Below are 13314 nucleotides of genomic sequence, written 5' to 3'. Positions count from 1 at the left end.
AAACCAAATTTGCCTCTGAAATCATTCATTGGCTTTAAATCGCAGTAAGCAGTTGATGTGTTTCCATATTAATATTTTTATTTGGCCATTCAATTTAAATAATAATGTGGTGGGATAAACTGGTAGTATCCATCAAGGCCACCATCTTGGAGGATCCGAAACTTAACAAATTTACAGTCAGATGTAATGCCAATTGTTGGAGTTAAAACAGGACATCGCTAAGTCAATTAACGGTCCTCAATAGTAAATATAAAAATAATAAAAGCTACACAGGAAATTTCTGCTGATTTTGATACATTGAAAAAAATTATTTGAAGTAAAAATATTACAAATATAAGCAATAATTACTCGCCTGAAATATCCATATAAATTAAAAAATCTCCCGAGTAAAAATAAATGCCGCCGGCGGGAATTGAACCCTGCACCTTCTGATTGCCGGTCAGGTGCTCAGAACCACTAAGCTGCGTCGGCTTATTCCCAACCCGCCAAATAATTTAATATATACTAGTATTTCAATCAACAATTACTGCTTATTATATTTTTTCACCTGTAAATAACCAACTTTATTTATGTAGGAAAGGCTTTGTAACTGCCGAATTTCCCACTAGATGGCGTCGAGACATATTTTATCTACATTTGTTGGTGAAATATTTTTATTTTTTAATGATAAACTAACATTTATAAGACTAGGTTTTTATGCATGGCATAAATGATCACAAATTATTGCTTGTAATAAGTTGTTATCCTTTGTGCCGTGCATAAAAAACGTTGTCTTATAAACATTAGTGTGTCACTAAAAAATAATAAAAAAATATTACATTCATAACCTTTTGGGGATGTTAAATATTCTACATGTTAGTTTGGTAGTAATATTTTTCCAAAACCTTAAAAAATAAATCTTAAATTGTGGAAATTATTACACGTTTGCTTACACATTTGATGCTTTTTGTTCACCGTGTAGGTCGCTAAGCTTTTGGGGTGACCACATTATTATTATTTTTTAAATAAATGGACAGTGCACGTACAACGAGGTACTGTGTATCTACATATATTATAATACATACAATAATTTTTTCTGCAATCTTCTTATAAATTTATTATGTGAGGTATTCGATACAAAAGCAGTAAATTAATATTACTTTATAACTATTATGAATACTTAGGCCCTAAGCTATTCAACGATTTACCCGATAAAATAAAAAGTGAAAAAAACTATTTAAAATTTAAAAAACAACTGACATTACTTTTTTTTACAGAAAACCTACACAATGATCGATGATTTTTAGATATACACTATTGCAATTTATTTATGTATTGTTATTTTTTTTTTACTTTTGTTCTTTTAATACTTAGATACTGTATTTTTGTTGTAATAACGATGCCTACTATTTAAGACCAAAATAAAAAAATGTATGTGACACTGAATGCAAATAATAATAAAAATTTAGTACTGCTAATGTAAATAATCTAACAAAACAATTGTTATGGAATATTACAGAAAATCAATTAACGGTTGCATATTGCCAACAGTATCGAGAGGTTACCAATTATAATAACAACATAATAACGGAAAACCCCAAACCAACATAGCTTGAGCGAGCATTTGAAATAATAAACAGAGAAACAGTGATAATAATAATAATATTTGGCTAATTTATATAGCGCCGTTTTCGTGAAAAATCACCTCAAGGGCGCTATAATAATATAACGTACAAGGCACACATAATTGGTTTCAATAATATTTAGAAAAAAAGACAACAAACAACCACAACAAAAGATTATAGGTACAGCAAATAATACTTTAAAATAGTTCACATTTTGTAATTTTTTGTTTCAAACAAAATAAATTGAAATATTGAAGACAATATTAGTGATTTCTAAACGAAGATCTGAAACAGAAAAATCAGAAAAGGAAACGGTCACATCTGGGACTCGAACCCAGGACCCTTGTCTTTCCGGGAAAGTGCTCTACCAACTCAGCTAATGGGACCCTATTCCCCTCGGTCACTTTTAACTGTATCATACTTCGAATAAGAACTACTAACATTGTCTTCATTTTTTCACCGCACATTTTTATTGGCAACTATCTTTATGTATGATCGCAAGATTCAACCCGAACTAAATGCAATCCAGACAGCGTCTTTTTAGATAAACCAATCTTATTTTTTATTTTTAATGTGCGACATCTGTTGACTTTTTCTGCAAGTCTAGAATGAATATTTATTTTTGGAATAACTTTATTGAGTAAAACCTCAAATTGTAATATTTAAATATTGAAGACAATATTAGTGATTTCTAAACGAAGATCTGAAACAGAAAAATCAGAAAAGGAAACGGTCACATCTGGGACTCGAACCCAGGACCCTTGTCTTTCCGGGACAGTGTCCCGGAAATGTGACCGTTTCCTTTTCTGATTTTTCTGTTTCAGATCTTCGTTTAGAAATCACTAATATTGTTTTCAATATTTAGATATTACAATTTGAGGTTTTACTCAATAAAGTTATTCCGAAAAATAAAAATAAATTGAAATTGCTGGAATACACTAAATAAACTAATTTTCCTTTGCGATTTATAATAATAACACAATAATCATATTACATATGTGTGGTGTAACGAGTCTTGATTGTATACGTTTTACCCAAGTTCACTTTGGAAGTTCATAACCACTCGAGTGATGTCTGTGCGACATTTACATGTACGGGCATTCGGTTTTGGATTCGCTCGCGCTCATTGAAAACATCACACTTCCGAGTATAAACTGCTTACTGTGGTTTACAGCTTGTAATGAATCCACTTATATTTCATAATTTATCCCATATAAGTAGGATTTAAAAAGTGAAAAAAAAATCATAAAAAACAAATTGATAAAAACTGTTTAACAAAATTTAGGCAGCCATGGATCAAGACCTAGAGCGATGAAACCTAGATACGGGTAACTATCGTTTCTTATTTCCATAATTTTTGGAGATAATTACTATTATAAAAACATCAGACATGCTGTCTGGATTCCGGAACATCTTCGTCGTCTTCCCAAGGCCACCTGTTAGATCCTACTCTAATAACTCGCTACTACAAGGTGGGGCAAAAGTAATCACCCTATTGGAGAACGCTATAACTTTTGCAAATGGCACCAAATGTCAATTCGGTTTTGACATTTGTGAAGTAAACAAACGCAGAATACAAATCGACAAGACATGAATCGGTTTACTCAGCAAGAACGCGGAATAATTGTTTCCATTTTTCCAGGGCGCTTAATCTCTCATTTTGGTGATTTGCACTGGCCGGCCAGATTATCCGATTTAACCGTTCCAGACTTCTTTTTATGGGGTTTTTTGAAGTCACGGGTTTACGTCAACACGCCTCAGACTATTGAAGCCTTTAAGGTGAATATTCGCCAGGAATGCGAGAACCTGTCGCCCCAAGTTCTGGCAAGAGTGATGGAAAATGGGCCCGTATGGTCATCAACTCTGGCGGCTGGCCGATATCATTTTATCGACTTAATGGAATAAATTCTAATGGATTAAATAAATAAATTTTACAAGCAGTACCACAGTTTATCATAAAAAAAAAATTACAGCAAAAAAAAGAACATCGGGTGATTACTTTTGCCCCACCCTGTATTAAGGGGCATTAATAATATTCTAACACTATAATACAAACACCTCTCAAGAATCTCTCTCACCCTCTTATTCCAGAGTTGTTGGTGCACCTGGTGGAAACTACGGGCGAAGTCCTCCCTGCTGATACAGCGGCCGTCCAGTCGGATCCTTTCAGTAGCAGAGACCAGATGCGGTGAGGAGTACAGCCCGGTGCGGTAGCCGTGTTGGCGCAGGATTGACTCGCACATGGCACTAGTGCTGCCCTGAAAATGAAAAAAGAAGTCAAAATGGCGATTTTTACTTCCACATAAGTGAGAGTTCAAAGCTCATTGTCGGAGAGTTATTGCTACTTCAGCAGAGAACAGATTTCTGACTGGTTTGGAAAAACAGATGGAAAACTACTTTCCATCTTTCTAACCAGTCGAAGGATAGCTACCGATATTTAGGTCTCACCGCTCTAGGCCTTGAGCGATAGTTACACATATTTAGGTTTCACCGCTCTAAGCTTTGAGCGATGGCTACACATATTTGGGTTTCACCGCTCTAGGCCTTGAGCGATGGCTACACATATTTAGATCTTACCATTCTAGGCCTTGAAATATGCCTGCCTAAATTTAGGTAAACGATTTTTTATTTTAAAATTACCAAACAGCTCTAGTAAAAAATTAATCAAATAAATAAGCAATTTAGAAGATTCGTTTTAAACAATGAATAAATAAATGTGTGATTATTTATGAGGGTTCCATACATAAATAATCTTGATTTAGGTTCACCCACTTGCGTCGATTTCATGGTATTTTTAACCTTAAAAAAAGGTTCCAGCATATTAAAATATATTTTATTCGCTTGGCAAAAAAATAGCAAATCTTACGTTATAGTTCTATGTTATCATTTCGTCACTTGCAAACATATTTATTTTATCCACGAAAAATCACATAGCAAATTCCGTGTCAAATTACATAATTCCAATTAGCTAAGGAATTTATTTACAGGAAATGCAATTCGCTTGCAAGGAAATAAAAGTCACTTTACCCCTGGCACTAAAGTTAAAGGCACCAAGGTTAAATAAAAGATTTCAAAGTGCTTGAAATGGTTACAACATCAAAGCATAATAGATAATAGAGAGATAAGGCAACCAATAAAGCTAATACATACAAATTTACAAAAACGGCTAGCGTAAAGTTTTTATTGTTTGTTTACAAAAGTGATATGAAGGATGTATTCTTACCTTTCCTTTGGTTCCGGCAATATGAATAACGGAAAGTTTTTTCATCTCCTCAGTACCTATTCCGACTCGCCCTAGAAATTTCCACGCTTCTTTGATGTTCACATTATCCTGAAAATGATAATTTTTTTTTAAATACATCTTTTTGAATTTCGTTATGTTTTCGGTAATGATTGAATGCAAATCTTGGAAGCGGAAATTAACCCACTTCCCGACATCCGATCGAGCTGAAAGTCGACATGTATACTCGTTGGCGATGACAATGCATTCTGTCAACTTTTAGTGGCAATCACATACACTCGGGATTTGGCAAGGTTGGGTAGAAAGGTTCAATCCTCAGTTACAACAAATTATTATTGTTTTAAAATGGATGCATTATAGTAAAAGAACTTTGTTCTTTATCGGTTGATTTTTTTTAAAGATACAGTCAAATTCATTTAATTGGGACACAACGAGCCCAAACATTTAGTCCAAAATAAGTGAAGATTAAGGTAGCTAGGAAAAATGGACTATTTGAAGCTTTTTTATATGTGTACATTTTACACTTATTTGAGTTCTCTCGAATGTGTTTTTAACCCATTGAATTTTAAAAAATATTTATTTAATTGTTGAATTATAATAATTACATATTAACTGAAGGTACACATTATGAATATGAAAAAATATAAATTGCTCCCACTCTGATTACGATGTAAATTCACCAGTTTCTCGCTTGTACTATGAGTTTCTGGACACCATGTATATAATTAACAAGGGCAAATTGATTCAGTATAATAATTAAATATATAAAAAAATACTGAAAATATAAAAGCAATTTAAAGAATAATTACTTTTTTCATGGGTAAATTATATTGATTCTTTTCAAGAATTTCAATACCGGGCGCGTAATACAGCCGATGTGAAAAATTTTTTTTAAAGGAGTAAATACAAAAATATTTTGAAGCAGAAAAATGAAGGTGAATCCACAAATAATATGTGGGTACAATGATCGAAAATATATCTATAGTGGAAGATTTAAAAATGATTTCTTCTTGTATGACAACTTCTTGTAGCATTCTCTCTGTTCATCAGTTCTACATGCCCGAAACCATCCAAGTATCCCTTTTTTAATCTTGTTTTTATGACAGAGATAATAGCACTTATCGTTATTACACTTATATCAGTCTTGCATTCTTTCAGGATCTGCGCATTTGAAACACGGTGATACATGATTTTACTAGACAGAGTGATTACAAATAATTATAAGCAATAATTAGTCACCTGAAATATCAATACAAATTGAAAATATTTCCCGAGTAAAAATAAATGCTCCGAAATGAATGAACGAATGCTAAAATTCCGCTAACGGGAATTGAACCCATACCTTCTGATGTCCGGTCAGGTGCTCTGAACCACTGAGCTATGTCGGCTTATTTCCAACCCGCCAAATAATTCAATATGTACTAGTACATCAATCAACAATTACTGCTTATTATATTTTTTCCACCTGTAATAATAAATGAAGATATAATATGTCTCGACGCCATCTAGTGAGAAATTTAGCACTAACAAAGCCTTTCCTACAAAAATAAAGTTGGTTGTTTACGGTTTTAATTACTGCTTATTATATGTTTTCACCTGTAAACAACCAACTTTATTTTTGTAGGAAAGGCTTTGTTAGTGCTAAATTTCCCACTAGATGGCGTCGAGACATATTATATCTACATTTGTTGGTGATATATGTTGACTTAAATACGTATTAAAGATGTCAAATATTATTATTTATGGCAATTATTGCTTATAATTATTTGTTATCCTTTATGCTACGCATAAAACCTTGTCTTATAAACATTAGTTTAACATTAAAAAATAAAATAATAAGATTTTACTATCATTTATCATTATTTGTACTTCCTCTGCCGGGTCCATGCTTCACTGCAATACATCAGGGTTGGTATCAGCATTCCGTAGTGGACTGCTAACCTTGCAGACTTTATTAATACAATAGTACTGACCTCTCGCCTGCGTTTTCTTTCTTGGATGTGTTGGATGGTCACAGCGTTCGACTGCAGTGAATTCAAAGTGTATATTGCTTTCTGTAATAAATATACCAACAATATAGATTATGTCATGTTGTGCTTTTCCTTCTTTAGCCAACGTTTCAAGCAGTGTTACAGGGTCAATAGGGTGTGTCAATTATTTCAACTTTTGAATTTAGAAACGCCTGATGTCTCAAAAGTTGCGTCTTCCAAAGAAAATGAGAACTACATTTAAAATTATTTTTTTAAAAATGGTTATTAGCTCGCTAAAATGCATTGAAAAACAGAAAAAAAACCTAAAACATGTATTTTTAAATAATGGTAATTAATATTTTCTTCAAAATAATTTAACCTTTTAACGTTTGTTTATTATTAAAAACTGCGTGTAGTTGACAAAAATTAAATAAAAAAATCAATTTTATTAAAGCAAGTAAATCTACAAGAATGCCGAAATTAACAAAAAAATGATAAAAATCCACTAAAACGATTTCCATTGCCATTTAGTTTGCTTTAATTTTCAATTATTGGACTTGGTTTGATATTTGAAGACTCAAATGAACATCTCCCCTTTCTTTTCGTCTGCTCCACCACCTCCTTCTCCTACCACTGTGCCCCTACTCCTGCCACAATAAGAGGCTTGTTTTTTGTCAAGTTTAAGTTGTTAGTCCCCCGTACGCGCCCGCCCGCTGCATTTGTCTGTATTGTTTTATGCGACAGTGTATCGTTTTGTTATCTAAGGCTATAAAATTATTAACATTACGTTAGCAGTATGATTTCCAAACGTATGATTATCTACCAAATTAAGTATGTTCGACAAGTTTCCTGAAGAAATGAAGTGGACTACTCTGCCAAGTTATGAAGATGTCTTCAGGCATTACGAGTGGTTGCGGTATAAAATGAAGCTGACAACATTGAAAGAGCCATCTGCCGCAGAAATCTCCACAGAGGTATCCCAAGTGTTGACTGAGATATGGCAGAAATCTTCAATTCCTATTACTATTGAAAAATTTAAAAACAAGTACCAGCAAGTCCCAAGCATACATCGAACTAGATGCATTCATCGTGAAGGGTCAACAACTTTTTGATATTGCAGCCTGTAAATGTACAAACTATTCCATCTGCAAATGTGGCAGGCTGAGGTCAGTCCCACAACAAGAACGTATTTTTTTGGAGAATCAACGTAGTCAAAGATTAATGATTATGGGGAATATCGATTTCAACACTACGCAAAAACTTCGTTAAAAATATACAAGGGCGCAAAGGATTGTAAATCCGAATAAGTCACGACCTTTAGAAAAACCATCTACTCTTCTTCCGCTTCTTTCCAACAGTTTTTCAGATTCTGATGAGGAACCAGCGCTAAGTGAAGATCATCAATCTGCAGTGGCTCAAGATACATTATCTCCTCTAAATATACAATATTCGAAGATGAAGAATCCATTGACGAGGTTATCTCATATTTGTGATCGATACGGCGTATCACACAGAGCAGCAGCTGCCATTGCTTCTGCGGTTTTACAAGATGTAAATGAAGCTGGTCCGTCTTCCGTTATAGATCATAGTAGATTACGAAGAGCTAGAAAGCAAACTAGAGATATGTTATTAAATAGCCGTAAATTGACTAATATCGAAGGTTTATTTTTCGATGGGCGCAAAGACAAAACAATGTTTATTATCAAGAAAGGAAGTAAAAATTTTATCGACAAATAAAAGTTGAAGAACACATAACGCTTGTGCAGGAGCCAGGATCAGTGTATCTCGGACACGCTACGCCATCATCTGGTACTGCTAAAGACAGCGAAAATGCCATATGTTTTCTTTTGGAAGAGGAAAATCGTCAAATGGAGAAAATCGTTGCAGTTGGTTGTGACGGAACAAATACAAACACTGGCCGGAAAAATGGAATCATTTCAAGAATGGAACAGAGACTTGGAAAGCCATTGCAATGACTTATCTGCCAGCTGCACGCCAATGAACTACCATTGCGACATCTGCTATCTTCATTAGATGGACCGATTAGCGGACCTGTAGCTTTCTCGGGACCAATCGGAAGAAACTTAAAAAATTGTTAGAACATGAAAATTATTCGGTTTGTTCCCATTCAATCATCCATACCTGAAAATATAACAGAAAAATTAAGCACGGACCAAAATTATTTATATAATGTGTGTCTGGCTGTGTCAAAAGGTATGATAACTGTAGATTTGGTAAGGAAACAACCAGGGAAAATGTCTATTGCCAGGTGGCTAACAACTGCAAACAGAATATTACGGCGATATGTTGCAACGGAAAACCCCACAGAAAATTTGCAGATATTGGCCACCTTTATTGTGAGAGTATATGCTCCAACATGGTTTACCATAAAGTGCAATAGTTCTTGTATAGATGGAGCCCGTAATCTCTGGAAAATGGTTAGCATTTCCAGATATCTTTCATTTGAAAGATATTGTCGACCCCGTGATTCAGAGGAACGGATATTTTGCACACCCGGAAAACATTATTCTATCAATGCTAACCGATGACAATAAATGTATAAGGGAGCTAGGGTGTAGAAGAATCATTAAATATAGGGCCCTTCAAACTTCAGGAGTGAGAGAGTTCATAATTCCAAAAATTAATTTCAATTGCAATAGATACATAGAATTAATTGACTGGCAGGCCACAGATTTAATTCTGACAGAACCTCCACTCCTGAGCAATGTAAAAACGGACGAATTACTTAAATTGTGTGATGAAGGAAATGTAAAAAGGTTTTATTTTACTAAATTTCCTTGCTACACACAATTAGTGGAAAGGTGTGTGAAGTTGACCACAGAGGCGTCTTCTTCTGTTGCTGGTTACAATGCTAGAAAAGGTTATATTTACGCCAAGCAACATTTTAAGTAATTACTGTTTTAACAATATGTTATCATTCAATTTTGAGCATCCATTATTTTTTATTCGTTGTATTTTGGTCAAAAATGTTGTTGTACGTTATTGTTTAGTATCTTGAATTTAACCATAAAAAGTGTTATTTTCCCCTTTTATATTTTTAACAAACACATCACATATGTATAAAAAAATATTTATTTTTCGTTCTTTGTACTGCAGTTATGGAAATAAAATTAAGTGTGCTACAAAATATAAAACATGGACCCATTATTTTATTTTTTTCCCAAATCACGAAATCAAATTTTTTTCAATACTTCCGACCATTTTAGCGAGCTAATAGTGAACACCAATTTCATTTATTTTTACGTTTTCGAATAGTTACAGATCGTACGCAACTTTTGAGACCCCAGGCGTTTAAAAATACGGCAATTTTTTTTCTCTCTATGGAGAGCGACACACGCTAAGGGTCAATCATCAGGGCAAACGCATGGATTGTGGTGAAGTGTGTTTTTTACATTAACGCAGGAAAATAATTTATTTGTATCTTCATATTATATTAGGTATACTGTGGAAACTACTTATGGTATATACTCGACCAACAATCAGACACACTCACTGACCAATAGGATGCATGATCTGGGCAACAAGTATGGGGGTGCTATTGATTTATTTATTGACTCCATATATAGAATTAAGCATAATCTACACCAACACTTTGTCGAATCCCACAAATTAGAGTAGGGTTGGTAAATTAGTTTTAATGATTTGTCTTATATGTAGTGTTGTTGTAATTTCTTTTTTAATTTATGTTACTCTTACGTTTTACTAATATTGCTTCATATTTTTTAATATTTTCTCATTATACTTATAATCACAACTTTACAATTGTGTATTTTGTACCTTCTTTAAAATGGATTACATCTATTTACTGTCAATATCTCCTGTATAATACAGATATTCTCCTATGTACACTGCATCATGTATCACTTCTATGTAAAAGCCTTTTTAGGCGTATATATATATAAATAAATACTGTTAATGTAATGTGAATACCGTACAAAAGTCCCTATTGCTCCTTATTATTCGTGTGGAGCCAGTGACACTATGGCATCCCCAATCGGGGTATGTTGTGAGGTTGAAGGTAGTGGTGAGGGTGAGGAGATGGGGAAGAAAAAGTTGGGGGAGTACCTGGCTATTCAGATCTGGTCACAAAACACGGCTAAAGCCATTTGAAGCAAAGTTTCAATTCTGAATGTTGGTCTTACACCAGGGCGATACTGAGAGTATCTTCCACTCTGGAACGTGCAATATGTAAACACATTATCTAGTAAGATGGTACTATTTACAAAAACATGAGTAAGGGTAATTATTTACCTAACCGCTGCACTTTTAGCCACAGATTTTGGAAATTACACTTCATTTCTACAATTATTACAAGAAACAACTATTTATATGCAACAAAAAAAGTTTATTTATTTATTTATTTATTTATTACACGCCCTAGAGGGCTTTCCTTTAAAAAAATACAAGCATTTTGTATCAGAGCAAACACTTAAAAACTAATACAATAAAGAAGAATGTAAACATAATGGCAAAAATGAATCCTCACGCATATAATTGAATTTAAAAGATTCAACAAAACAAAATAGTAGAAGCGGAGAAGTTATATGGGTACATAGGTCTATTTATATGGGTACATAGAAGAATAAAAGTGATACAATATACAACATTTATACTGATTAGTTTTCAAATGAAATATATCACCCAGATCAGAATATCGGCAAGAAATGTCGGCATGATTTTTTGGGAACATGGATATTGATACATTGAAGTAATTCAGGACAGTCAATTTTAAAATGTAGTATTCTTTGTAACAGTATTGAATCTGTGCTTATTCTTCTTTCTGAAAGTTTCAATAGAGACATATGTTCTTGGTTTGGGTTAATTAAGTAATTAATGCATATTTAGACTGAAACGAAACTTTCACAAACTTCAATCCATACTAAAACCATCCAAAATGGTGGCAAAAGGATCATTTAATAAGGGAAAATTTTTAACTTTTCCAAAATGTAATTTTATTGCATCTTTTACCATCTCCCCGATGTAAATAGTTGTTTCTTGTAATAATTAACGTGAAACGAAGTGTGATTTCCATAATCTGTGCATATTAAAAGTGTGGCAAATGAGGTAAATATTTACATTTAATGAGGAAAATAAAATTAGCAGGCGCACTGCGAAGATTTAGCATCAGAGATCAAGACGTTAAACTAAATAGATACCACAAACTTCTGTATCATTATCAAGTATAAACTGATAAACGCAGTTATGCTTACAAATATAAAATAACAGAGTTTAAAATTACCTCGTAATCAAATTCCAAATCCATTCTTGTAATGGTGTTTATGTTTTTACGTGTTATGTTCACAGCGGAGCGCTGCAGTGTGCCTGCCAGCTTTCCTATGCAATTATTGCCAATCATTTATGGACGGAAGCACGACAATATTGTTTTTGCAAACACTTTTTTCTCCCCACTACTTGCCTCTGAGTGTTGCACACAACAAAACATATTATTCCAGGAAACTTTTATGAAAGACTTGATAAAACTGTAACATTTGACCCATAAATAAACCACTCACATTTGACCTGAGGGTCACTGAAAACGATGATAATACAGTGCTTGTGTTTGTCATGTAATTTGAAAAGTTACATCACAATAGAAATTACTATATTACTTAATTTGGTAAGCTTATCGAATTCCGATGCATGACAATGCTATTTAAAAAAAAAAAAACAACACTTGATTTTAACTTAAATAACTAATGGAGACAACTATATAAGTCAGGGGTTTAAGTAAACATTCACAAAATAGGTTTTCAGGGTTTAGTTTGGATTATTTTAATAATTCGTGCATATTTCCTAACCTCCAAACATAACTTTGAGAAAAATGGAACTTTAAAGCATCGTTTACAATCTCCCACCACATAATTAGATATTTCTTGTAGAAATTAAGTTGAAACCAAGTACTTTTTATATATTTTTTGCGTATTAAACGTACAGCGGAATTCGACAAGATTGATCTTAATTTTACCGCACAGATGTTCTTTTAAAATTATTTAATTGGGTGTATGGTTATATATTTAAGCACCTTATAAAGTCGAATAAAAGCGATTTAATTAGATAACATTCTTTAAGTTACCACTTAAATTAGAAAGGTATCGCTGAGAGTCGGTTATTTGTACGAATAATTGGGGTTAGTGCAATATGCACTCACGTGCAATATAAAACTATTTAAGTAAAATGTCAAACGCACACCGTCGCAATCTGAGAGTGCTGACAGTAGTGACAGTTGGTGACAGTACTAGAGGTGAGGCCGGTGAGGCGTACTTATCGTACCCAGTAGAAGTACCGAGTATTTTCATACCGTACTTTGTACTTGCGACAAATCTCCAAAATACCTGGTTCCTAAGTACAGTGGTGCCTCACACAACGAACGCCTCGCACAGCGAATGCTGCACACAACGAACTTCCTTTTCGTTCATTTCACGATTCATACAACGAACTTCGCTTCACACAACGAAGTCGCCCGATCTTCTACGATCAC

General features: G+C 33.6%; 1 protein-coding gene across 6 annotated transcripts in view; it reads right to left on the bottom strand.

Moving 5' to 3' along the window:
• LOC149414886 (folylpolyglutamate synthase, mitochondrial-like) overlaps positions 1-13043 on the bottom strand; it is a 33987-nt gene extending 20944 nt beyond the window's left edge. The window contains exons 1-5 of one of the 6 annotated variants that reach the window (XM_089642906.1): positions 12910-13043; positions 12076-12366; positions 6819-6899; positions 4828-4935; positions 3683-3862 (exon numbers count right to left, since the gene is read on the bottom strand). In XM_089642906.1, the coding sequence (XP_089499032.1) occupies positions 3683-3862; positions 4828-4935; positions 6819-6899; positions 12076-12192 (486 nt within the window). In that variant the 5' untranslated portion in view covers positions 12193-12366; positions 12910-13043. Of the gene's footprint in view, positions 1-3682; positions 3863-4827; positions 4936-6818; positions 6900-12075; positions 12367-12801 lie in introns of all 6 variants that reach the window. The other 5 variants (XM_089642905.1, XM_089642904.1, XM_089642907.1 and 2 more) reach the window with 5 other exon arrangements.
• Positions 13044-13314: the final 271 nt, after the last annotated feature.

This window comes from Hesperophylax consimilis, chromosome 19, assembly GCF_061612785.1.
Source record: "Hesperophylax consimilis isolate HC1 chromosome 19, BYU_Hcon_1.0, whole genome shotgun sequence".
NCBI classification, from domain to species: Eukaryota; Metazoa; Arthropoda; class Insecta; order Trichoptera; family Limnephilidae; genus Hesperophylax; species Hesperophylax consimilis.
Note: the sequence above shows the minus strand (reverse complement) of the source record. Positions and strands in the feature narration are given on the sequence as shown.